General features: G+C 42.3%; 1 protein-coding gene across 4 annotated transcripts in view; it reads left to right on the forward strand.

The window, feature by feature from the left end:
* The window catches only part of UNC13B (unc-13 homolog B), a 240119-nt gene that overhangs the window by 167031 nt on the left and 47560 nt on the right, over positions 1-25528 (forward strand). Inside the window, exon 1 of one of the 4 annotated variants that reach the window (XM_042965023.1) lies at positions 21148-23630. The exons of the other annotated variants lie outside the window; for them this stretch is intronic. Within the exon in view, the coding sequence (XP_042820957.1) occupies positions 21350-23630 (2281 nt within the window). The 5' untranslated portion in view covers positions 21148-21349. Of the gene's footprint in view, positions 1-21147; positions 23631-25528 lie in introns of those variants that run through there. 4 annotated transcript variants of the gene reach the window in all.

A 25528-nucleotide genomic window follows, 5' to 3' on the forward strand; every position in this document is an offset into this window, starting at 1 on the left:
ACATTGAACACAGGCCCTCTACCTTTCCCACCCCCATTTGCCCTGAACAGAGCAGGAATACCTAGAAAGGATACACATGGTTCTCTTGCCCATGTTCTCCATGTCTGTTAGGAAACAGGCCAGAGCAGAGAGGGAAGCTGAGACTGGCCTAGTTCTGTTTCTCTAAAGCTACCAGCTGGTATGTTTCTTATATTTCATTCCAAAGGCTCCCTATGAAGGAAAACACCAGGGTACCTGGCTTCTGATTCTGGATCGTCTCCTTTCTTCCTCTGCCTTTTAAATCCCTAATACCACCAAAACCCTGATTTCACCTTTTCTTCCTGTTATGAGCTGAATTGTGCCCCGCTTCCTCATGTTGGAATCTTTTTTTTTTTTTTTTTAATGTTTATTTGTTTTTGAGAGAGAGAGAGAGAGAGAGAGAGAGGGAGAGGGAGAGGGAGAGCATGAGCGGGGGAAGGGCAAAGGGAGAGGGAGACACAAAAACTTGAAGTGGGCTCCAGGCTCTGCTCTATCAGCACAGAACCCTATGCAGGGCTTGAACCCATGAACCACGAGATCATGACCTGAGCCGAAATCGGATGCTTAACAAACTGAGCCACCCAGGTGTCCCACATATGCTGAAATCTTAATACCCAGTATCTCAGAATGTGATTGTATTTGGACATAGAGCCTTTAAAGAGGTAATTATGGTAAATTGAAGTCATATGGATGGAGCCATATCCAGTCTGACTGATATTCTTATAAAAAGAGATTAGGACTCAGATGGAAGAGCCTGTGTAGACAAAGATGGCCATCTGAGGCCAAGGAGAAAGGCCTTAGAAGAAACCAACCTCACTGACACCTTGATCTTTGACTTGTAGTCTCCAGTATTGTAAGAAAATAAATTTCTATTTCTTAAACCACCCAGTCTATGGTATTATGTTTTGGCAGCCCTGGCAAACTAATACTCCTTCAAGGTAGAAGGGGAAAGAAGGTGACACAGAAGGTTCTGTGTTTGTCACATGTGAGTGACAATTCTGTGTTTCCTGAGGTCTAGTTGGTGGGAAATGTATTCGCCAGGCTGGTATATGGAGAGCCTGTTCGTGATATCCAGTGTCTTTTGTATCTGTTTAATATTATCCCTCTTACTAATAAAATGTAGGGCTAAACTGGAAATAGAAAGAACTAGATCCTTGAAGTAGCTCAATCTTAAAATCTGAGAGAACCTGAGTAAATCACTTTTCTGTTTTCTATTTCTCAGTCTCCTGAGCTGTAAAATTAAGGATGACTGTCCTCTCTTACAGAGTTTTGGTGAGGTCAGAGAAAAATGTGTTTTTGAGTGTAAAGCTCTAGAAATAATTGCTTGAGAGTCACCAGGAAGCCTCCTCTTACCAGAACTTTTGGTTTTCAGGGCTCTCTCCTGACCTTCCTAGCCTAGGCCTGAGTGACCTGCCAGAGGTGTTGCTGCCCATAGCTGGAGCCTTTGCTACTGAGTGGGAACACAAGTGAAACTGTGTCTATGGCTAAAGCAGCAAGGTGCCATTGCCACAGGATTTCAGGTTTTTATAGGGATCTAGACTCCTTGGTGGCACGGGGTTCCTGGGATAACTATATGGATCACTCAGAGGAAGCTATTTACCTAGTGCACTGGTGCTTCTTTGGAGCCCCAGAGGAAGAAGTTAGTTGAATGCCTTACCCTAGGAGTCTAGGGGAGGAGTACAAAGGTTGTCATGGGCACTGGTGGGAACATTTTCCCAAGAGCTGCTTTTGTGTGCTTGTCAGGAGACACGCTTAATGTTTCTCAGATCTCCCCCCTCCCTCCATCCCCCCCTCCTGTTTCCTGTGAAATGTTCTGGACATGTTTATGGCCTGGATCTGGATGTTTATCAGTGGTTGGTCTTCTGTAAATCTTAGATTTGGTTCTAGGCGGTGTCTGAACCTTGTGAATTATAAGATGTCACATCTGTGCCTGGGCTTTGGGGCAGCTTGTTTGAAGGGATGGAATTTGGTTTCTGAGGTACATATCAAAACATCTCTGAGGAATGCCATGATACCACTGACTTGCCTAGAGTCAGAGGAGAGTATCAGACACCGGTAGCAGGCTTAGCTCCACCTGGCAGTATTTTCTGGGCATACTGTCAGTAAAGAGGTACTGTACTTAATAAACTCTTATGATACCTCTATATAAAATTAGAAATTACTTGTTTTCAAATAAACAAAGCTTATCTTCTTGCTTTCTATTACTTTCGCTGACTCTTCCTGCTTGTTTACTCATCCAGCTAATGGAACATTTAATACTGGCTAAGAATGAATTCTTCCTCTGTGAGAGAAAATCCTGTTGCCAAAGTTCTCCAAAAGGAAGCAACTGATAAAATGATGCCATTTTAATTTTTTTTTTAATGTTTATTTTTGAGAGGGAGAGACAGAGAGCATGAGTGAGGGAGAGGCAGAGTGAGAGGGAGACACAGAATCCAAAGCAAGCTCCAGGCTCTGAGCTGTCAGCACAGAGCTTGACATGGGTGGAGCTCGAACTCAGACTGCGAGATCATGACCAGAGCCGAAGTCGGATTCTTAACCAACTGAGCCACCCGGGTGCACCCAAATCATCCCATTTTAAATCAAGCCAACTGATAAGTGGTACCACTTTTTTATCATTCAGGAGAGTATAGGCCAGAAGGGAGATAGAAATAATTACATTAAATATTTACATTTTTCCCCAGATACTTTCCTTGGTCTTTAATGTCATTTTTCTCTGCAGCATTCCAATGTGTGTTTTGAAACAACCTATTTGTAACTTCCTCTTTCCCTGGCTTCTGTTATCCTGGGTTCTCCCATTCTCTTCCTTTCTTTCTTACCTTGCCTATCTCCTTTCCTGCCTGTCTCTTTCTACAGTTTTCCCCTCAGGCTTTTTTCCCCCATCTCAAATCTGCCTCTGCTCAACCTCTAATCCAGAATCCTTAACTGAGCAACTACTATATGGCCAATTCTGTGCTTGATCCTGGCTTTTGTGCTAGGCAGCCAGTTGACTTCCAGCTAGCCTTTCTAAGCAAATAATTCCCAAATCTGTACTTCTAACCCTCCTTTTTTCTTTAGGTTCTATCCTTCATGTCTAGTTATCTAATAGTTATTTTCACCATAACTTCCTAATGTTCGAAACTTCCCTCCTGGACCCGTTCCTATTCTTTGTTCTCTGTATTAAAATCACCATCATTTTGCTAGTCACCCACTCAAAATCACGGTGTCATTCTTCCTTCTCTCTTGCCTCCCACATTGGATCATTTGCCAGACCTTGCTCTTTTTTCTCTCCGTGATTCCTTTTACAAGTCTCTTCTCTGTTCCCTTTTGTGTTCAGATCTTCTTTATTGCTTAGTGTATAGTATTAGTTTTCTGAAGGTTTCTTTCTTTTGTCTTAGGATACATTGTGTATACCACTGCCAGCATTGTCTTCCTGAAACAGAGCACTACTCATGGCTCCACTTATACTCAGGGCTCAACTTACATGTCACATCCTTTGAAGCCTTCCTCAAAGTCCCCAGGTAGTTAGGTACTCATTTTTCTATAGCATTTCATATACAGTCAATTTTGGTGGTTATCATATTATCCTGGAAATGTGTGAGCATTTGACCCCAAGATTATGTATTTCTGAAAAGAGTATATACTATATGCTTCTTTTTATATTAAGTTCAGAAACAGGTCAAAGTAATCTATAGTGTCAGACTGTAGGATAGTGATTACCTAGGTGGGGAGGGTGTTGGTAGTGACTAGACATAGGCACAAGGGAACTTCTGGAATTCCATTGATGTTCTCTTCTTGATTGGGATTCTGTTTACATTGACATACTTTTGATTTGTGCACTGTATGTTATATTCAATAAGAAGTTTAAATAAAAGCTAGATAAAAATAGCCTGGGGAAGCTTGGGTGGCCCAGTCAGTTAAGCAACCAACTCTTGGTTTCAGCTCAGGTCGTGACCTCATGGTTCGTGCATTTAAGCCCTGTGTAGGGCTCTGCACTAACAGTGCGGAGCCTACTTAGGATTCTCTCTCTCTCCCTCTCTCTCTGCCCCTCCCCCACTCACACCCTCTCTTTCTCTCTCTCTCTCTCTCTCTCTCTCTCTCAAAAATAAATAAATATTTAAAAAATATATAATGGAAATACAGAATAGGGACCATTTATTTATTTTAAGATTTTATTTTTAAGTAATCTCCTCATCCAACATGGGGCTCAAACTCACAACTCCAAGGTCAAGAGTCACATGCTCCACTGACTGAGCCAGCCAGGCACTACCAGAATAGGGACTATTTAACTTTATTTCTCTAATGCCTGGCACCCAGCAAGCTCTTAACATATATCTGAGAATGAATGAGTGAATGAATGAGGGTTTCTCAAAGAAAGAAAGAAAAGAAAGGGGGAGGGAGGGAAGAAGAAAAGAAAGAGGGAGGAAGGAAGAAAGATTAATTTTTTCTCTCACTTGTAGTTAAGTTATAGTCTCAGCTTTTTAGCCTGACATCTGTAACAAATCATGACTTAGTTCAACCGATTTTTCTAACTTTTTTTTTTTAACCCAGAGGCCATATTGTACAGTTGGAAGATACTGGGCCTTGGAATCAGCCAGAGCCAGAGTTTGAAATAGGGCTCTACTACTTACTACCTATGTAACTTGAGGCTTAGACAAGTCACCTAGCCTCTTACAAACTTAGTTTTCTCATTTCTGAATTGGATATCATTTCCTCAGCAGATGGATATGGATTAAATAAGATAATACGTATAAAGCAGGGCCTGGCATGTTTTTAGTATTCACTAAATGTTCATTTCCTTTATTTTCCAACAACATGTCTTCCTTTTTCTCCTTTTCATATCTTTGCTCATCTTGTATCTCTGCCCTAATGCCTTCTCTTCTGTTCAATTTCCACATATCCAAATATTATTCATCCTTTAGGGTCAAGCTCAGATATCACCTCTTTCACGGAGCCTTTCCTAATTCCTATCCAAATCAGCACCTTGAAAGCTGGCAATATTTTCCTCTCTAAAATTCTCCTACAATTTATATGTGTCTTTTATGATAAATATTAGTCACTCACTCTAACCTTTAAAGAGTTGCTGAAGGCTGCCCTCTCCAGGCCCAAAGAATAGGCACTTTAATTGGACTATAATGCTGGAGGCAGAAGCTCTGCCAATTGAAATAAACTGGGGTCATGAAAAGGCAGGTTAAGAAAACTGCTTTGGACCTTTGATATTATATATATTCTCCTCTTGCACTGGGAGAAATTCATATGTCTAGTCAAGAATGTGACCGGAGCAAGGGGTCAAGTTGCAAGCTGCTTGACCTGTATTTTGAATTGGTCTTCAGTTAAAGATGTCTTTATAGCCCAGCCTGGCTTATCAAGGGAGGAGGCCATATAGGAGTTTGAGTCTGAAGTCTTAGGAATTAAGAATAGATATTTAAAAAAAAAAAAAAAAAAAAAAAAAAGAATAGATATTCACCTGGAGTATCTTCTCTGCCTAATATGTCTTGGGGGCCTACTACATGTAGGTAGAAAACAGTTCAAATATTTAGAGATCCTTTTCCTGGCCACTTATTTTGTTACTTCTGCTTTCTACTTGTATTTTCAATATCCATATATATGCTTTAACTCCTTTGTTAGATTGCACATGAGGTCAGGAACTGAATACAATTCCTAGCATAGTTTCTGATACTTAATAGACACTCAGAAAAGTTTTGTGGAACTGTTGCTTAAAACTATGAAACGATATTACCAGGCAATATAAGTAATTGGTTGCAAAAGAAATGAGGGACAACAAAAAATGGAGGGAGCAAACCCTTTGAATTAGGGTGCTCAGAGAAGTCAGATGAATTCCCAGAGGGTACCGAGTCAGGAATATGTTATTAAGTATCAGGAGATGTCCAAGAAATAAAATAATAGAAGCTTAGAAAGATGGAAATCAAGGGATAACTTGCTTTCTGTTTATAAACATGCCATTAAAGAAATCATGGCTCCTTGTAAGTGGCATTCTTTCTGTAAACAATACAGTGAGATTTACCACCATTCCAAAACAGGCACAGTCTGAAGTACTGTCATAGTATATAAAATAAGACTTCCTGAAGCCAAAGAGTAGAGGTAAATTGTAGTAAATAATTTTCCCTAATTCCTTGGGCTTGTACTTCTCTTTGCTGGTTGTCATCTTTAAGCATGCTAGGGAAATGTGTTTATTTGGTCCGTACCTGAGGACATTTGGACATAAATAGACAAAGATGACAAGTTAGGAAGGGCATTCTAGATGCCCTTGGAGCATCCTGGAGCATTTCTTGTGACAGGTGAGATAAAAACTGTTGACTGGTTTCTCCCTAAAACACTCTTTCCTGTTTGCTTTTGTGATATCTTTCTCTCCAAGTCTTTTTCTTCTATCTGACAGCTTCATCTTTGTTTCCTTTATAGCATTTCTGCTCATCTGCTTGCCCCTTAAAACTTGGTGATTCCTAGGGCTCTGTTTTCCACCTCATTCTCTATCCTAGATAATCTCACTCATGTCTTTACCTGTAAACTGATGGATCCCAAATTGCTATCTCTACCTCAGTCTTCTTTCATGAGTTCCATACTCACATATCCAGCTGCCTATGGATCTTGTTATGGCAGAATTTTCCAGGCACCACATACAGTATGTTCAAACTGTACTGATTGTCTTTTCTTTCTCCTCCACCTCATCTCCTGTATATCCTTTCAGTAAATGGCACTACCAGTCAACCAAGCACAAAATCTAATACTCTTCTTCCTTAGAATATGTAATATGGATATAACAATGCCCATGCTATAACATTTCCCCTATTAGGTTATGAACTCCCTAAGAGCAAAGATTGTATCTTTTCATCATGCCTGGTACAACACCTAGGTACTTAATAGGTATTTATTTATTATTTAAAAAAATTTTTGGTAGCATTGTATTAGTAATTCTTAAAGGTACTGTATTTGTTTGCTAGGGCTGCCATAACAAAGTACCACAGACTGGGTGGCTTAAACAACAGAAATATATTGTTGTATAGCTCTAGATGCTAGAAGTCCAAGATCAAGGTGTCAGCAGGGTTAATTTCTTCTAAGGGCTATAAAAGGTATGTATTCCTCTAACAAATTATCAAAACTTGATTGGGAGTAGGGGGGGTGGTTCTAAAGGAAGGTAGACTAGGGAGGATGAATATTTTGCAATAACTCAAATGAGAAGTAGTGAAGCCCAAACTAAAGGTTGTAGAGAAGGAGACAGATTTTATAGATAGGAAGGTAAAATAGATTAGACTTAGTGACATGTGATGGGAGCAAAGGGTTTCGCAGGGGATTCTGTTACTGGATGGAAAGTTAGAATAGAGAGGTTTTAAGGTTTTGTGTGTGAGCAGGGAAGTCATCTCCATGTGTAGTTGGTTGGTATGGATGAGCTGCAGTATAGGGTCCCAATGCCAGCACCACCAACAGGCTTTCCCTCTGCATTCCTTGCTTTCTTGGTTAAGTCTCATTCTCTCTCTTGCCTCATCCAGTTGAATACTTTCTTTTCTCCCCACCATGCTTCCATTGTCAGAGATCCTTAAGAGATTTGTCTCTCTTAAGCCTTCTCTTCCCCTTTGAATGTTAGCTATCTTCCTATAACTCAGTGCTTCATACCAGATATTTTTGAATATACGGAGAACCCTATAGGAAAAACCCTCCTCTTTTAGGTCTCTTCATTGATTCTCAAGACACTTGAGATTCATATGCTAACTAGGAACATATTTTGAAAAGCTTCTGGAAACAGGGTCTTACACCAAGAGAATTCTCCAGATTTGGGTTTACTCTAGGTATATTTCAGAACAAAACACAAAGAACTGAAGGAGGTATTTGATAAATATTAAGCCAGTTAGAATATAGTCTCCTTATAGTACAAAGGTTTTCTTTCTTTCTTTCTCTTTCTTTCTTTCTTTCTTTCTCTTTCTTTCTTTCTTTCTTTCTTTCTTTCTTTCTTTCTTTCTTTCTTTCTTTCTTTCTTTCTTTCTTTCATGTTTGCTTATTAGAGACAGAGAGAGAGAGGGAGTGCACACAAGTGGGAGGAGGGGCAGAGGGAGAGAGAGAATCCCAAACAGGCTCCATGCTGTCAGTGCAGAGCCTGACACATGACTCAATCCCACAAACTATGAGATCATGACCTCAGCAGAAATCAAGAGTTGGACACTTAACCAATTGAACCACGCTGGTGCCCTCAAAGGGTTCATTTCCCCATGAAATTTCAAATTTTGGATTCCCATTAGAGAATCCTCCACATGTGGCCCCTTGGCTTCCTTGGGGTAAAGAAATTGAGGCAGGGCCATTGTACTTTGTGGATTGAACTGGGACATATATAAGCAGATACTAGTTCAGGAGTAGCCTTAGTTCTAAATCTGGGAGCTATGACTTTTGAACAGGTTTATGTGAGAGGGCTGTAGACTACTACATAGTAGTCTACTACATAGACTACTACATAGTAGTCTACTACATAGACTACTACATAGTAGTCTACTACATAGACTACTTCATAGTAGTCTACTACATAGACTACTACATAGTAGTCTACTACATAGACTACTTTGATTATGAGTATTGATTGATTGAGAGAGAGAGAGAGAGAGAGAGAGAGAAAGCAAGCAGGGGAAGGGTGGAGAGAGAATCTTAAGCAGGCTCCGTGTTGTCCGTGCAGAGCCTGAAGTGGGGCTTCATCCCAGGAACCATGAGATGATGACCTGAGCTGAAATCAAGAGTTGGAAGCTTGACCGACTGAGCCACCCAGGTGCCCCTGATTATGAGTCTTTAATCATTAGTCCTTGAATGGAAATGGGGCCACAGCCTTTGTAGGTAAAGGCTAAAAACCTGTTTAGCCTAGCAGTACTGAGTTTATCCCTGTTCATGTTTAAGGTTTTGCTAATCAGGATGGTGCTTGACCTGATTGTAGGACTGAAATTTGTCAGCAATTTGTGACTCCTTAGGCCTGCCTTGCAGCTTGTCAGGTCTCATTTAGTCTGTGTAGCAGCTATGTCTTAGCACATCAGTAAAGTCAGCACATATCTGCCAGGCTCATAACTCTCCTTGGGTGGAATGTTCCTGAGGGAAGGAGGAGATTCACCTCCCATTGCCCATAATTCTCTGCTTCATGCAATCACTCAGTAGTTTATGGAGGGCATAATTGTACAGGGGTTAAAAAAAAGACTTTTCTCAGCCACCAGAACAAACCATTTTCCTCAGGAAACATATCCTACTTGTGTGACCCATGTCAGCCTCTCATGTTGCTTCTGGCTTTACTTGGTGATAGAGAAGGAAAGGAGTCACAGACTTACTCTGATGTAAGTTAGATTTTGGCTCCACCTATCCTTTGTATCCTCATATGTGATTGTCAGCATTGGGAGACGAGGTAGGTACCTGCTGGTCCTGACCCAGCCATTCTCTGGCAATGACACCTGAAAGGGCAGGCCAGGTTTGGAGCAGGCACATTCTTTGCTTTTGGACCAGTTGTATCTGGCCTGAGGGAGACTTAGACTGGTTTGTATGAGAGTGGAGAATTGTGGTTGGTGAGCCCCTCCTCCAGTATCCCTGTGACTCCACTCAGATGCTTTAACCGAGGATGAATTTTGTGTGCCAGGTGGTCTTCTGACTAACCCACCCATTTGGTTCCCCTTTAGAGCTCCTGCAGCTCTGAACCTTCCCACAACTCTGCGTGAGTGTCAGTGTCTCATGTTGAATTTCCATCTTGACTCATCTATCTCTAGGCGAAGATCCCTGCAAAGATTTAAATTGGGAACCAGACCTTGAGAATGTCTGTTCAGAGCATTTCACAGCTTCTGGATAAATGCCTTTTCCTTCTTAACCCAATCTGTTTCTCCAATTCTGCCCAGCTAGGTCTTGAAAAGCCCTGCTTTGAGGAAGCTTCCCAACCGAGGTGGGTGCTTGTGCTATTTCTTACCTCTGAAAAGCACCCCCATCCTTTTAGCCTGCCTAGGACTCCCAAGAGCCAGATCCACTGTAACAAAGGACTGCATCGTTGCTTACACGGCTCAGGAAACAGAAATTGTGTGTCTATCCTAAAAGGCTAGACCACAGAGGAGATCTCTCCTTTGGTCCTATGATGTCTGGCAGTCTGTGGGCCCTCTATGGGCCCTGTTGAATAGTAGAAGAGGGAGCCTGCTTTTTTACCCAGAATGTACATGGACAGCTATTTACCACTTACTCTCTGTGTTTTTGGTGAAACATGGGAAGTTGCAAAGATACAAAAGTAATTTATGGTCAAAGCCATATAAGCTGTCTTGTGAAGTTTGAAGACCATGAACTAGAGATTGCAAATTTGTTGTGCCTCATGTCATAAACACATCTTCTCCTGTCTGAGCCTTTATTTTTCTGGAAAACTCAAGCTGCTTAGAATATGGGCTGAATGTGTTTGACTAGGCAGATGGACAAGAGAGGGTCGCATTAGCCTCAGGTATAACATCTAGAAACCTCAGCCAGGTCTTGGAGCCACTGGTGGATGAGTCAGGAAGAAGTAGGTCCGTTAGGCAGTATCCTAGCTCTGAAGATCATTTCTAGTCTTGAGAGTTTGAGTTTCTTAGAATAGGAATCCTAGCCCCAAACCTGATAATGACAGCCACTTCTCCGGGCTCTTTGAGTGGGAGGGAATTCTGATTTAATCAGTCTTCCCTATATTTCTTGTTTTAAACCCTTTACCTCTTCTGGCTGAAATATGGGAAGCTCCTCTAAATTGGCTGTGACTTCCACTGAAATTTGACACTTTTCAAATGATTTTTTTTCTGTATTTAGATGTGGTTATAGTTGCACTGTCAGTCCTTATCTCTTCTGTCACCCAGCCAGCTCCCGACTGGGTTAGGAGGTATTTGCTCTGCTGTTAGTGTTGGCTGCATAATGAGGTGGATGGTTAAGAAATGGGTTGTTTAGCATCTTTTGGAATCTAAATTTTCTTCCTGGGTTGAGGGGGAAGCAATATTACTGGAAGAAGGCAGTAGGGAGGCAAATGTTGGCTCTGGAATCAACACTTTCTCCTCAGGATCTTGGATAAGCCAAGGAAATCATTCCTCCTTTAAAAGCTTATGTTATCTACCATATAGGGCTGCCTGTTCCACAGTGACAGTTTTTAGGGTGGCCCCCATAGCCTGACTGCCTAATTCTTGGCTATCAGGGCCATGTTTTACTGTAGATTGTCATGAAGAATGTTGCAGGGCAGCAGAAGTAGCAAGATTTGAGAGCCTGGTTTGGACATGCTGACTGAATCAAACTTGTCCACCTTCTGTTGGCCTAAGGAAGAGAAGGGCTTTCTCTCATTAGATCAGGCTCAGAGGAGGTAGAATAGGAATGGCTTCACTGGATTGTTACTGGTAATTGGAGCCCTATATTGAGAAGAATTCTGAGATTCTTTGGACTCAAACAGTGTTTTTGCTGTCCTGTGGGTGCAGAGTAGAAAGGGGTATTATATATTTGATGTATTTGGCATTTTAAGCTCCAGGGCTTCAGGGGTCCCTGGCTTATGTTTGGCATTATGTTGCAATGAACAACTTGAGTGCTCTTTGAAGATAAGGACATTCAATTTCCTGATGAGTCCTAAGTAGAATTGTTGAGTTATTAGGAATTAGGGCCATGTGAGAGCCACCTGACTAGCAAGTCTCCATGGAGATGGGGCTGCCATTGGCAAAGAGGGGCTGGGAGATTTGGGATCATGAAACCGGAGCCTTGAATCGTAAACAGCTTTTGGTTAATGTGATTACACTTGAGGCTATCCTAATTCTGGATACCCAAACAATCTGTGGTCCAGACTTCTGCAATAGAGGGTTTATGTTAGCCCACCCAGCTTCCCTTACATCTCTCTAATCATTACATCTCTCTAATCATTGCCTTGGCACAGCCTAAGGGACTTCTTGTTTTCCAGTTGGTTCTTTTGCTGTGGCTGTTCAGGAAGAACTGGACTAGGTATCTACTCTGAGAACATAGTGCTATTTGATGCTAACTGCACGTGGGCACTTCACCTGTTTTCCAGCTTCACCAAATGCAGATAGCAGATAATATAGATACAAAAACAAAAATGAAACAATCAACTAAAAAAAAAAAAACCTAGCGTTTGTTTCAGTAGAAGGCATGATTGCCTTTGTATTGTGCTCTGGTAATTTCTTGCTGTGTTCTGTCTTCTCTCTGAGACTGGGAGCTCTTCAAACTATAGATTGCTGGTCTTAAGTCTCTTTATATCCTATAGCCCAGACTTGAGAGAGGTGGATAGGCAGGGGAGAAGAAGGGAGGGGGGGGGGGGGAAGAACAAGAGGAAGAAAGGGGGGAGGGGAGAGAGTAAGATCTATATTTAGCAAGTGGGAGAGACACTCACCAAGGGTGTGTGAGTGAGCTTGCTGGCGAGGTTTGTGTGTGCGTGAGTGTTCTGGGAAAGGGGGTGTGTGCGCCAGGAACGTGTGAGGAGAGCTGGTGCCCTATGGGAGGTTGCAGGCAGGAAGCAGCTGGAGAGGAGGAGGAGCAGCAGCAGGAGCAGTAGCTGCCCTGCTTTCCGTCTCAGTCTCAAAGCCCGGAATCGATTGGGTTAGAATTCCACATCCAGTTGAAGTTTGGCTGCTATTGCCTTCAGCAGGCTGGTCATCAGAGTCCCCCTCAGCAGAGGTGTGGACCAGATTGGATTTCTAGATTTGTAGCCAGCGAGACTCCTGCCCAGCCTTTCACTGAGGGGATTTCTCTGCTGGGCATTGTTCCTATCATCAACTTTGCACCATGGAGCCAGCCAGCTGGTGCAACTGAGAATAATAGCTCCCTGGCTCTGTTTGTCTGTTGGGCAAGAAGCCATGCTGTGGCTTAGAAAGTTCATCCTGTGGCTTCTCTGTCAAACCAGGGAGTGCTCCTGAATGGATTTCCTCTTAAAGACGGCACTTGTATTCTAAAACTTGAGAATTTGTGGTTTTAATGGTTTTTTTTTTTTTCCTTTTCATTTCTTTAACTCTTACTTTGGTTGCAGCAGCAAGGTAAGTGGTATGGAGTGTATGACTGACTGAATGACAAGCAGGGACAAAAGCAAAGCATTTGTGGGTGGAATACAGAGGAGCTACATTAATTACATAACTGCTGGAGCCAACTTGCTGGTGGGGGTCATTAGAATGAGTGAAAAATGGCATACTCAGCCCTGAGGGTAGAATCTTCACGTGCATGTGTTTATATGCTGATAATCTGACTATCTGTTCTTCCTTGGTACTCTTACACTCCTGTATGTATGTAAATAACTTAGCCAGCCCTCTGAATGTGTGCATACTTGTATACAAATAATCTGTTTCCACCTCTTGATATGTCCATGTTTATAAATAACCTGGTCATTCCTTCCTGTGTGTACATAATAGAAACTCATTCAACTCATTCATTCCTTTTAAATGCTTATACACAAGCCATATCTTCCTCCATGTGCCTATATCTGTATCTATATATAGATAGATATATAATCTCCTCTTTTATTTCGTGTGTGTGTGTGTGTGTGTGTGTGTGTGTGTGTGTGTGTGTTTACTCAGGTAACTTTCCTCTTCTGGTATATGCCTGTGTATATTAAGAAACCCTTCTATTTTTCCATTGTGTGAGTGTGTTTATACTGTTCTTCTGTCTGATGTATTAATTCTTCCCTCTCATGTGCATATGCCATATAGACAGAAAAGTCATCCTGAGTTTCCTCAATGTTGAGTGTGTATACACATGCATAATAATCTGTCCATTTTCATCATGCATGTATGGTAAAAATAGCACTAACTATAGAATGTAGACCCCTTTTTAAATCTTAGGTCTCCTCAGTGACCTTGGTCAAGTCATTTAGCCTCTCTGAGCTTCATTTTTCTCATTTATGAAATCAGAATGATCTTCCTTCCTGCCTCATAGGGTTCTGATGATAAAAGATGTCATGATAAAATAGGAATCATGTAAACTATAAGATTCTAAACAAATATAATTTTACTATTGTTACATTTCCCTCTAGTGTGAGTTGTTTAGGATAGTCTATCTTTGACTCAGCAGCATTGAGATTATGCTCTTGTCTGTGAGAAGTCTCTAAGTCTTCCCTGTAAAGGGTAGCTTCTATTGAAGTAATTAGGTTTCACCTGTAGTTTTGCCCAAAGTATTGGAAAGAAGCTACATATTGCTACAGGGGATCTAGAAAGGGTCAGATTGAAAGAGAGAAAAGGTCTCATCCTCTGCAGTTTAGGGCCTTAATACTTTGTTCTTTGTAGCTTTGAGGATTGAACGTGTCATAAAATGGAAATGTGCTACCTCCAGCTAGGATCAAACTGAGCAGGTGAAAAGATGAATGAAAGAACAGAGCATTCTGCTGCCCCTGGGATGGCAGCCTGTAATGAACATCTGCTGCCAGGTTTTGAAGGCTCTCCAGAGTGTCCCCCATCCCAGCCTTCTAGACCTGTGTGTCCCATATGGTAGCCACTGGCTATATGTGGTAGTTGAGTACTTGTCTTGGCAGACAGGCTACTCTCAATTGAGATGTGCTGTAAATGTAAGATATGTAACAGAATACGAGGATTCAGCATGAAAGAAAGAATGCAAATATATGATGAATATTTTTTATATTGAATGCATGTTGAAATGATAGGATAATGAATTATATAAAATATATTAAAGTAAATTTTACTTTTTTTATTTTACTTTAATGTGGCTACTAGAAATTTTTAAATTACGTATGTGGCTCACATTATATTTCTATTGGACACTGCTGCTCTAGACCTATCATTAGCACAAGGATCAGGGCACCTCTTCCAGCTGGAAGAACAAATGGAAGCCTCATGATAGCAACTATGGGAATGACAAGGAACCATGGCACAGCCTCTTCCTACTAGTCTCATATCCTAGAGAGATACAGACTAATTACCAGCCTCTAGCAGAGGCTGGGGCTGCCACTACCCTCTTTATTTGTCTTGAATGAGACTCCAGAAAAATTTAAGTATATTTAGGGAGAAGTTCCCAACTTAGTTTTTACAATAAAAAAGGGTGATAAGCCATCAGTCTAAAAATAAACCTAGAACTGGAAGGCAGCATATTGTGAGGGAAACAAAAGTGGACTAGAAATTAGGAGACTTGTATTCTAATGCAGCTCTGCCATCACTCATTTATCCTTTCTGTGGCACTGACTTCCCACTGTGTCAGGTCATATGCTTGGGATAGTAGTGCCCTGTGCCAGGCATTGGGAGATCAAAAACAAAGCACAGCTTCCATTGTAATGGAATTCACATCCACTGTGAGTCCTCAAGCAAGAACCTCCCATTCAGGGGGCTGCCAAAGTAAAACAGATGAACAAAAGCAAGGGTATCATTTTGGGTGAAGGGTTTAAACTTGGGTAATAGAACTTTTGAGAACCTAGAATAGCTGTCCTCCCTAAAAGACTTTCACATTTAAAATTTAGGAAAACACTGTGATAGCTAAACAAAACTACTCCATAGGCTAGATCACAATGTAGTATGAGATTCCAGGCCTAGTACTGTATAAGAGTCTCTTTCAAATCTAAACTTCTCTGATTTGGTGTTCTGATTCCTTTTATTCAATGGCAAGATTTAATTTGTTTTGAGCACCCTATGTGCCAGGCACTGTTCTAGGTGCTGTGAGCAAAACAGTTCTATAGCAGTGAGCCAAACAGTCTCTACTCACATTCCAGAATAAAGAGGTAGGGGAAAGAGACACATAATAAACAAGCAAACAAATATATGATGTATCAGGTAGGTAGTAATAAGTTCTCTGAAGAAACTACAGCAGAGTAAGGAGATAGAGAATGTGGGTTTTTTTGTGGGGAGGGGTAGTTTTTAGAGGCTAGACATACCTGCTCACATGCCTTCTTCAGTCTATTCATGAGAACCTTGAAGTAGTATGGAAAAAAGTATGATGATGCTTAAGAAAAAAACGTTGTGACGTTTTTTAAAGGCTGTAAGGCAGACTACATTGGGGTATTGCAGTAAGGGAGAGAGATTGAGCCCAACTCTGAATACAAGGAAGACTGAGAATTTATAGCTAAGGAACAGGGTGAGGGTCAGTGAATGGAAAATTACTAAGAGGAAACATCAAGGATAAGGGGAAGTCTGGCTAAACTGACTTGACAGGAGTTTTGCTGGAGGCACACCAAGGTGGTGGTTAAGGAATTTGGTCAGATATCAAAGGTGAAGAATTTTCACTAAACTGACCCAGCAGGATTCTTGCTAAAAGTGGACTGAACAAACAGAGCTGAAGGTCAGGGGCCTTGTCAGAAAGAGGACTCAGAGCAACCTGACTCAGGTTTGATCAAAGGAGAGAGTCTTTGTCATGAGTATCTGATTCTGGGTGCATATGTATTTGCTTTATGGTTGGTTATATTCCTTGGTATAGTAAACCTTGGTACTGCTGAAAGGGAGCGCAGGGCAGGGCAAGAATACCCAGCTCTCATGACTGGCATTCATTCTTCATTTTGAGGTCTTGATATTCCAACCCTTTGAAGGCTGCATCCTCCCTTATGGTACTGTATGTTACCAGAGGTTCTGTCTCCTCTCTTGTATACAATGTTTGAGGTTTTCTTTCTTTTACCGTGTCCAGCTTCTGGCCTATAAATGGAGTTCCTCCTAATGCTGATGAGGAAGGATGGCCTGTCCTAGGAACTATAGTACCTAAGGACCTTGTGATGCATTTAATCTAGGGCATTCTTTATTCCCTTTGGCTAATCTCACTTTTCATACTACGCGACCCTGATCACTTTCTCTGACAGGAATCTTTGTAAGCATTGGTGCTTTCCCAAAGATTAACATCCTAAAAGTACCCAAACCTGTTGTAGCCCTAGAAATCCATTCCTCCCACCATATTAGCCATGCAACATAATTGGTAAATGGCCCAGGAATGATCTGACCTCTATAGAAGGGAGGTGGGAGGTGCTGTCAGAGTTCTTAGCTCTCTGCCTTCTGGGCTTGTTTCACACAAAGTGAGAGGCTGCTTGATACATATACAGAGTTCTGGCCTGTTCCCAGAGGTCCCCAGCTGTTTCCTCCCAGCCAAGATTTGGGTCAGAAGCAATTTTACAAGGAATACTCGCATTCCTAATCACATTTATTTGGTAAGGTAGAGAAAGACACAAAAGAATCAGCCATTTCAGAAAACTGAGTTGTTTTTTTTTTCTTCTTGACTTTTTTTGGTACGTTGGTGCTGATGCGATTTAAGGGTTTATTCCCTGCCATAGTTTTCAGCTCTCTTGTTGAAGCTTACTACTTTTGATTTATTTATTTTATTTTGATGTGTTCCCTTTTCAAACGGAGATATCCCTTGAAAGGGTTTCCTTATTTTTCCTAGGTTTAGTCATTCCTTAGAAAGATAGCAGAAAGGAGAAAGGTGTGGTCACTTTTTAGAGTGTGTGTATGAAGTTTGAAAAGTTGACTAGAGTAGATAGGCTAATAGGACAGGGCAGAATGACGGCTCTGGGTATCTTGAAGGAGTCCAGAGGGTCAAGTTGAGCTGGGTGGACCCCAATGCCTCTTTATCCCATTCTGGCTCAAATATTACTTCTCTATGGCTTTCCCTGTCCTGATTTTGCTGGGCCTCTCACTGCCCCTCCATTCCCCCATCATTGGAATTAATGTCTATTATCTATTGTTTATTACAACTTGCATTATAACATGTTTTGCTTTATTTTGTGATGGTGAATATGCCTATTTCCTTCTCCAAACCTTAATATATTAGAAAGCAGGGACCATGTGTCTTACATTCCTGGCACATAGCTTGGTGCCTGACAGGTCAATTGAATTGATTTAGAGGTCAAACTGTCCTCATTCTTTGGCCCTTGTTATTTTATTCCTGTGGACAGTAGTAGCAAAGAGAGGCTGGGGGAGTAGGTGGACTTGACTTGGGCCTCTTGGCCCTAAGGGTTGCCCTTTTAGCCTATTCTGGCTTCTGGTATCCTATTGGGTTCTGGGCAAAGTAACTGGTTGATTCTCTGGGCATTACATTGAACTCTGTCCTCTGCTTCAAAACCTAAATATCTGGATGACTGAGTGGGTTTGGTGCCTTTGGGGAACCCATATCCCCAGAAGGTGATTCTTAAGTTCATCCAGGGTAGTGATTACCAATTCATAAGAAGGTTTGGGGAGAGTTTGTTTAATATGGAAGCAAGCATCTTTCTTTGAGGCTGGAAGAAGTTGCTATGGCAGCTCTAGTTGGAAATTTCCTATTTGTTAGTAACGTAGGAAACCAGGCAGCTTTGCCTTCAGTCCTTCAGGAGGCTGTAGGGAAAGACCCTGAACACAGTGACTATGCCATTTGCCCCTTGTATGACTTGCCAGACAGTGTTGTGGGCACTGCACTCTTGGAGGGGACAGCTGGCAAGACTGTCTAGGAAGTTAAACCAAGCCTATCTGGAGTATTGATCTGAAAAACAAATAGGCCTGAAGTTAACCTGGTCTGCATTGAAGCAATAGCGGGAGAATCAGTTTCATTTTTGTTCCTGAAAAGCTGCTTTCTCTGGACCTAAATGGGGCTGGTCTTGGAAGACCTGGCAATGGGTTCTGGGCCTCACCAGCCTTTGAACAGAAAAACTTGCCTCCTATAGGTATCTGTCCCTTCTGCATGCTTTCAGACTGCCTGAGGGAACATGGCAAGCCCCTTGTCACCTGAGCAAAATACTGGGAACTGAATGTTTTGCTTCCTTTTTTAATCTTAAGGAAAAAGAAAAAAAAACTTCTAGAAGAAAATAGGATTAACAAAGAATGACACATGTCAGTGGTATGATTGCAGGCAGTGCTACAGACCATTAAAAGAGACTAGGAAAGATAGGAGTTTGGGGCTAGGATAGAAGTCATGGTTTACTCAAATCATACCTTTTATGGGTGGTGGCATGCTTCGTAACATTCCTGTGACTATTTTCCCTACTGTACAGGTGAGGAAACTAAGGAACAGAGAAGTCAGGTGTTTAATCCAAGATCATTGGTGAAGCAAGACCTGACTTAAATCTTTTGGTTTTCAATCTAGTAGAACTCGCTCATGGCTTCATGTGGTCTGGTCATACACAGAACTTTCATCTTGGTTCAGTAAGCAGTCTTTCTCTTTGAGACAAACTTGAAAGGCTGATTACCAGTTCCAGTCCTTATTGGGCCAGGGACCTTGTTCAAAGCTAAGATACCAAGACCAAAGCAGAGGCACCTAGACCTTGCACAGTTGGGGGGAGTAAAAGAGGGTAGCTTTGGAAATACAGATGTGCACTTGTGGAAGGAGAGAAGGAATAATTTGATGAATCAGTCTTAGAATTGGTACCTGTGCTGTTTAGACAGCTAGGCACTAATCCTAAGACCCAGCAGTTCTGGTTGTGCATATAGAACATCTCCTCTTTATCCCTCTCTCTCCCCCTGTCACAGAGTACAGTGAGTTGGCCTGATTAGGGATATAGCTGATCCTGGCCCTTTGAGACATAGGAGTAAATCAACAGTGCTTAAAAGGCATTAATTTGGCCTCTGCAGTGCCTCACAGAATGGGTAGCATCCTTAGGTGAGGAATTCCTAGATGGAGCAGAATTTTTAGATGAGCTACAGGGAAGAAGGGAAGACATGAAGTGGGAATTAATCTAGTTTCTGACTTTTGGTTCTTGGCCTAGTTATTTCCAGTAAAAGGGGTCAGTTTGATCTTTATCCCAAGTCTTGTGATTCATGCTTCTGATTCTTCCTAGTCTAGGAAAGCACAGTGCTTTTAACTTTTAAGCCCACAAACTGTAGATGGTGGCCTTTCCTTAAAATGAATTCCTGTGGGAGCTGTCAGCTTGTGTTCTTCCCAGGCAATTTTCCCCTTTTGGGGTTAACTTGAGTACTGGGAAAAAGAAAGGGAGGCAGGAGTTGAGACAATTTAGAAATACAGATCAAATCTAGAAAATGGGGAAATCATCTCCGACTGAAGAACATGAAGGATTACATGTCTCCCACCAACCAGTCTTACCCCTCCCAGGGTAACCTAGCAGAGGCAGAAAGTATTGGCAGTCCCATGCATTCCTGGGCTCTTAGCTTTTCTCTTTGTACTTTATACTCTGCTCCTTCCCTACACTTTGCATGTTTCCAGTAAAAAGGAAATGGATAACCACCCCATATAAGGTAATAGTCATCTTTACCTCTGTGGTAGTCCCTGGTAGCTTAGGGTATTAGGGGCAAGTCTGGTGGCAAGCTGTCTTCACCTTTTTGGAGAACAGCAAAGGACTTTGGAGCCCTCTGATATAACCAACTTCCTTCCTGTCCTATGCATTGTTTTCTCTAGGCCAGAGGGCTAGAGCAATCCTCTGTTACTCTGGAAAATCACTTAACCTGGTGCTCTGAAAGAGGCATTAGACGAGATGCACTGTGGAGGAGGAAAGCCAAACCTGTGTGTTGATTAGGCTGCACCAAGCCCTTGGGGACTATTAAACGGAGTTCAGGACTCCAGGCTGTTCCTGAGCCTCCTTCATTCCCTGCTGTGTGTCCACCACATGTGTGTCTTTGGCCACATGCCCCTCCAGATCCAAACATGCTTAATGTTCCTGAGTCTGGACAATGACTATGCTTACATAATACCACCTTACTCTAGAATTAAGTTTAGAAAACTTTTTTTCTCCAAGTTTGAAATACTTGCCATGGTCTTTTCTCCAAGTGAAGGGTTGCTCCCACTGAGCAAAGGGAAAACACTTTGTGCTATAAGCACAGGCAGGAACCAACATCTGAGTTGCTGAGTTTTCACCAGAACAACCAACTGGGAAAATAAACATTGCATGTCTTGTCTTTGTCTTTCACTGTGTATGTAATTTGAGCTTTGGTAGTTAAACATCTATTTGTTCATTCCTGAACCCGACTCTATTGTTGAATTGTAAAGGTTCAGTCACTCACTGACCTTACCCACCTACTTCCCAGGAGTTTATCTTAATCTTGATGTTTTTGGGTATTTGCCCAGAACACAATGACTTGATACATCATTTCTCTGATGGGAAGCCAAGGAAAGAGAAGTGACTGCCTACAGCCTTTAAGGCCAGCATTGGGAGATAGGTCAGGGTTGACTTCTACAGTCTTAGAAGGTAATATTCTTATTCCTGCTTGACAGTTTGATTCAGATTAAAATTATTCTGCTGCTTTCTGACCTGAGTGCATTATTTTCCTTTTTCACTAGCTACAGGATAAGAGTCAAGCCAGGATCCAGGGACATGTGTCGGGTTTGGAGACTACACATGGGATCATTCCAGGCAGCACTGTGGGCTAAGCCCAAAACATCAGCCAGCCTTAATTGCTAGAAATAGACTGAAAAGACTAGGGCAGGTTATTGCCTTCCAGGACAATCTCTGGTAAGCATTCTGACCAGAAATAAAAGGAAGAAGCAGAGAATCCCTCAGACCCTGAGGGAAAAAATGAAACGATTGTTGCAAGAGTCAGAGGAGGAAATCATGGTCACCTTGGGACCCTCCTCCAGGCTGTCCCCAGATAAGGCTAAGTCAGAGACTATGTGTGGCATCAAGAGCAAGTCCTCAGGCCCTGCTGAATCCTTACCAGAGGACAGCTCCCTGCTCCCTCACTGTGGGTCCACAGCCTCAGCCATTAGTGGGGATAGAGATGGAGGCCTGGCCCAGCATTGCAGCTTTGAGCAGCAGACCAGCAGTCAGCTTCCTCTGGGCTCCACTGCCTGTGCTTCAGGGTCGGGCTCTCAGGACCTCTCATCTGTCAGCGTTAGCACAAGCTGTCAAGAGCCCTCAGAAAGGAATCAAGCCAAGTCCCTTTTGTCCAGAGGCCCTCACCAAGGCTGCAGCTGTGAACAGCGAGAGCCTTTGGGGGATATAGTAGACTATATAATCAGAGAGCTACAAGGCATCAGCCGTCTCCAAACTGAAATTGCTGAACTGCAGCAGCACTTGAGCCAAGTCCGGGGTTCAGTGGATGAAGTGTCTAGCTGTGTAGACTCAGTTCTGAGTGAAATAGAAGGCTTGCAGGTGGGCAGCAGCTCTCTGCCTAAGGTATGTGTGGGGGAAAAGGCCCAGGAACCCCATGTGGACAGACCCAGTGAAGAAGCCATTCTGTATCTGTATGGACTTCCAGAGCAAGATGGGGAAAATACCATGGAGCTGGTGCACAGCTTCCTGGCCATGCACCTCTGTGTTAATGGCATGCAGTGCAACAGGTACATCAAAGAGGCTTACAGGGCAGGCAAAGCCCCAGCCCCCAGGCCTACTGTTGTGAAACTTGCCCATCTAGAGCACAGAGACTTCATCTTGCAGAAATCCATCCTTTTGCAGAGTGTAGGGGTCCGGATTGCCACCAAAGAAGAACCAAGCTGGCCACAGTGCTATAAGAATCCCCCAAAGGAGTCTCTGTCATTTTTGCAGCAACTTCAGGATCATAATTCAAATTCTTTAAACCAGCATGGATCACTTCTTCAGATGGAAACAGGGGACACAGGACCCATAACAGGAGCATCTCAAATGAGGGCTCAAAATCAACGCAGAGAACCTCAAACCCCTGAGCAGCAAGGCCTTTCCTTCCCACCCGAGAATAATTTCATAAAGTCAAGTGATGTGTCTAAGCCAGGAGATGAAGTAAAAGGAACATTAGGAACCTCCCAAGTTATCACTGACAGTTGTGGTGGTGAGCTGACAGGGAAAGAGACTATTCTGTCCACCTTCCATCAATTTGAGGAACCTTCCCTAGTGTTAATCTCAAAAGAGGGTTCTGGGACATCCCAGGTTTTCAAACAGTCCAGCGAAGGATTTGAAGTATGTAGTGTAGGAAAAAGAGAAAACCACTGCAGCAATAAAAGCGAGGCTGGCAGCTGTCTGTCACTGTCTGGGTTGCTGAAGACAGAAGACGAGCTCCTGGCCTGTGAAGCTGGGCTTGATATTCTAAGCTCAAAGCAGCTTGAGGATCTTTTGACAGACAAGTCCAGAAGGTTTGCAACTCTGAGCCGTGATCGCATGATGGAGGAAATTATCATAGGGCCTGAGACTTTCAGTGACATGGTTCATATTGACTTGAATGAGGAGGAGGAACATGCTACTCAGGTCCTTAAAGATGTCTTTGAAAAGTCCTCCTGTGGTCTGGTTGGCTCGCAGGAGGATGAAGATCTAGAAATTAAGTTTTACAAAAGCAAGCTGGGCCGAGCAATTCATCACTTTCGTTCAGCTCTGCAGGGTGTGTTTCAGAAGCTTGAGAATAGTGGGTCCATCAGTCCTGAGGACCTGGAAAGCAATGAAAGTGGTTCTCAGTCAGAGAACAGTGATAGACTTCTTGGGACATTGAGTTCAGAGGGTGCTCAGGATTTCTCTGTGGAGAGCCCTGGGAGTCAGGAGAGTGAGAGCTTGCTCAGTGTGGTCTCTGGTGGAGTGGGCATCTCTTCACAGAGAGACCAAACCTTTCAGGATCCCAGCAACTTCTCTCTGGCTTCTAACTCCTCGCCTATTGCATACGCGTTGTCAGGTTTTGCTCTGGCTCCATGTCTGGGAAATGAAACTTGTTCCAGGCCTGAATCTCCCAAGCAGGGCAGACTAAGCCTAGAGCAAGTGTGTGCAGAGACCATCTACCTCAACAAGTGCATCAACAACTTTAAAAATGTTCTGAGAGAGAAAAGACTGAGACAGAAAAAACTTTTGCACGAGCTAGTACAGAAGGCAAACCATCTCTCAGTAGAAGACATACAGTCAGGTATTCCAAATCAATGTTTAATGGGGTCACAGCTGGCTGGGTATGGTCTCCATCAGACAAGTGTGAGACCCAGCTTGGTGGTGAGTTTCACAAGGTGATGGGGGAGGCCCACAGCTTAAATCCGTCTAAATTACTTGAATACAGATTTTTAAACTAATCCTGTGGGAACTGGAGTGAAAGAGGGTCTAAAGCAACAGGAAAGGGGTTCCTATCTCAAACAGAACTTCCAATCTTTTGGGGGTGGGTGCGGCTTTAGAAGCTACCTTTTTAAAAGAGGGAGGAACATGTGGGCAGAAGTAGTTTACAGCTGCAGGACTTTTAGGATATTCCAGTGTGAAGTTGGTGTGTAGGAGGCAGGAATGGGCATGTTGCTCACAGGCACTAGAGGGGCTGATGCAATCCTATATTGCATTTTAAAATTATTCTTTTCATGGGTTTCTTGCTGAGATAAGATTGCTAGTTCCCCAGGAGTTGATGGGCCATTGTAGGAATATCCCTTATCCTGAACTTTCTTCTTCCCAGTACTGGACTTCACACAGAACTTTATTTTCGACTTGAAGCTGTCCAGTGCTTTCCCTGCCCAAGAGCCATCTGCCTTTCACAGGTCATATTCCTTTTCTTCCATCTCCAGCTAAAGGCTTCTCACCTAAATTGGAGAATGGAATGGTTTTGAATCAAGAAATGAGAGAACTTTTTTTTTTTCTAGGCAGCATGGAGATAATGTAGTTTTAAAATTATTTCTCCCAATCAAAATTAAATTTATCCAAAGAGCATATGCTGTATTCATCCAGTTTTGAATGTAAATGGGGTTGTCCTCTTATGCATATAACCTGATTAATGTTCTTAAGGGAGAATTAAAATTATGAAACATATTGTGTTGACAAAGGTGTGAGGGAACAGGCACTCATACATTGCTGGTGGGATGGGAGTGTAAATTGGTATAACCTCTAAGGAAGACATTTGGCAAAATGTATCAGAATTCTACATACCCTTTGAGCCCCAGAATCACTTCCAGGAATATATCCGGCAGGTTTATTTTCACATGTGGAAAGGACATGTGTTCTATTTTTGAAGCATTGTTTTTAGTAGCAAAGAGTAAAAACAATGTTTGTTAAGAAAGACTGGCTAAATAACTTACTGGCACCCCCTAACAATGGGATACAGTATAAAGAATAAGGTAGCTATAAAAAGAATAAGGTAGCTCTTTACTGAAATGGAGATATCTCCAAGACATATTGCCATATGAAAAAAACAAGGTGCAGAACAGTATGTATAAGATGCCCCACATTTGTAGAAAAAAGAGAGGGAAAGAATATACAGACCCATAGTGTCTGTGTCTGTTTGTGTAGGATATCTAACAAAGATACATAGGAGACTGATACCTAATTGCCCCTAGGGAAAAGTACTAGGTGAAAAACTAATGGGATGAAAAATAAATTTTTTTCCCACTGTATATCTTTTTATGCTTTTTAGAATCTGAATAATGAATGTAATACCGTCATAAAATTAAAAAAATCACATGCTCCTTTCAAATATCCCTAGATCTACTCCTTATAGCTTATCCAAAAAGTCTAGGGGCACCTGGGTGGCTCATTTGGTTATTTGTCCGACTCAATCTCAGCCCAGGTTTTGATCTCAGGGTTGTGAGTTCAAGTCCTGCACTGGGCTCTTCACTGGATGTGAAGCCTACTTAGGAAGGAAGGAAGGAAGGAAGGAAGGAAGCAAGGAAGGAAGGAAGGAAAGAAGGAAGGACGGACGGACAAGTCAGTCTAAATTCCTTCACTTGGCATTCAGGACCATTACAGTTGGTCTCTAGTTTGCATTTGCAGGCTTATCTCTTTGTCCCACTATACTCCACCCAAAAGGAAACCCTGCTGTCTCACAAATTCACCTTGTAC

Source organism: Panthera tigris, chromosome D4 (genome assembly GCF_018350195.1).
Source record: "Panthera tigris isolate Pti1 chromosome D4, P.tigris_Pti1_mat1.1, whole genome shotgun sequence".
In the NCBI taxonomy this organism is placed as follows: domain Eukaryota; kingdom Metazoa; phylum Chordata; class Mammalia; order Carnivora; family Felidae; genus Panthera; species Panthera tigris.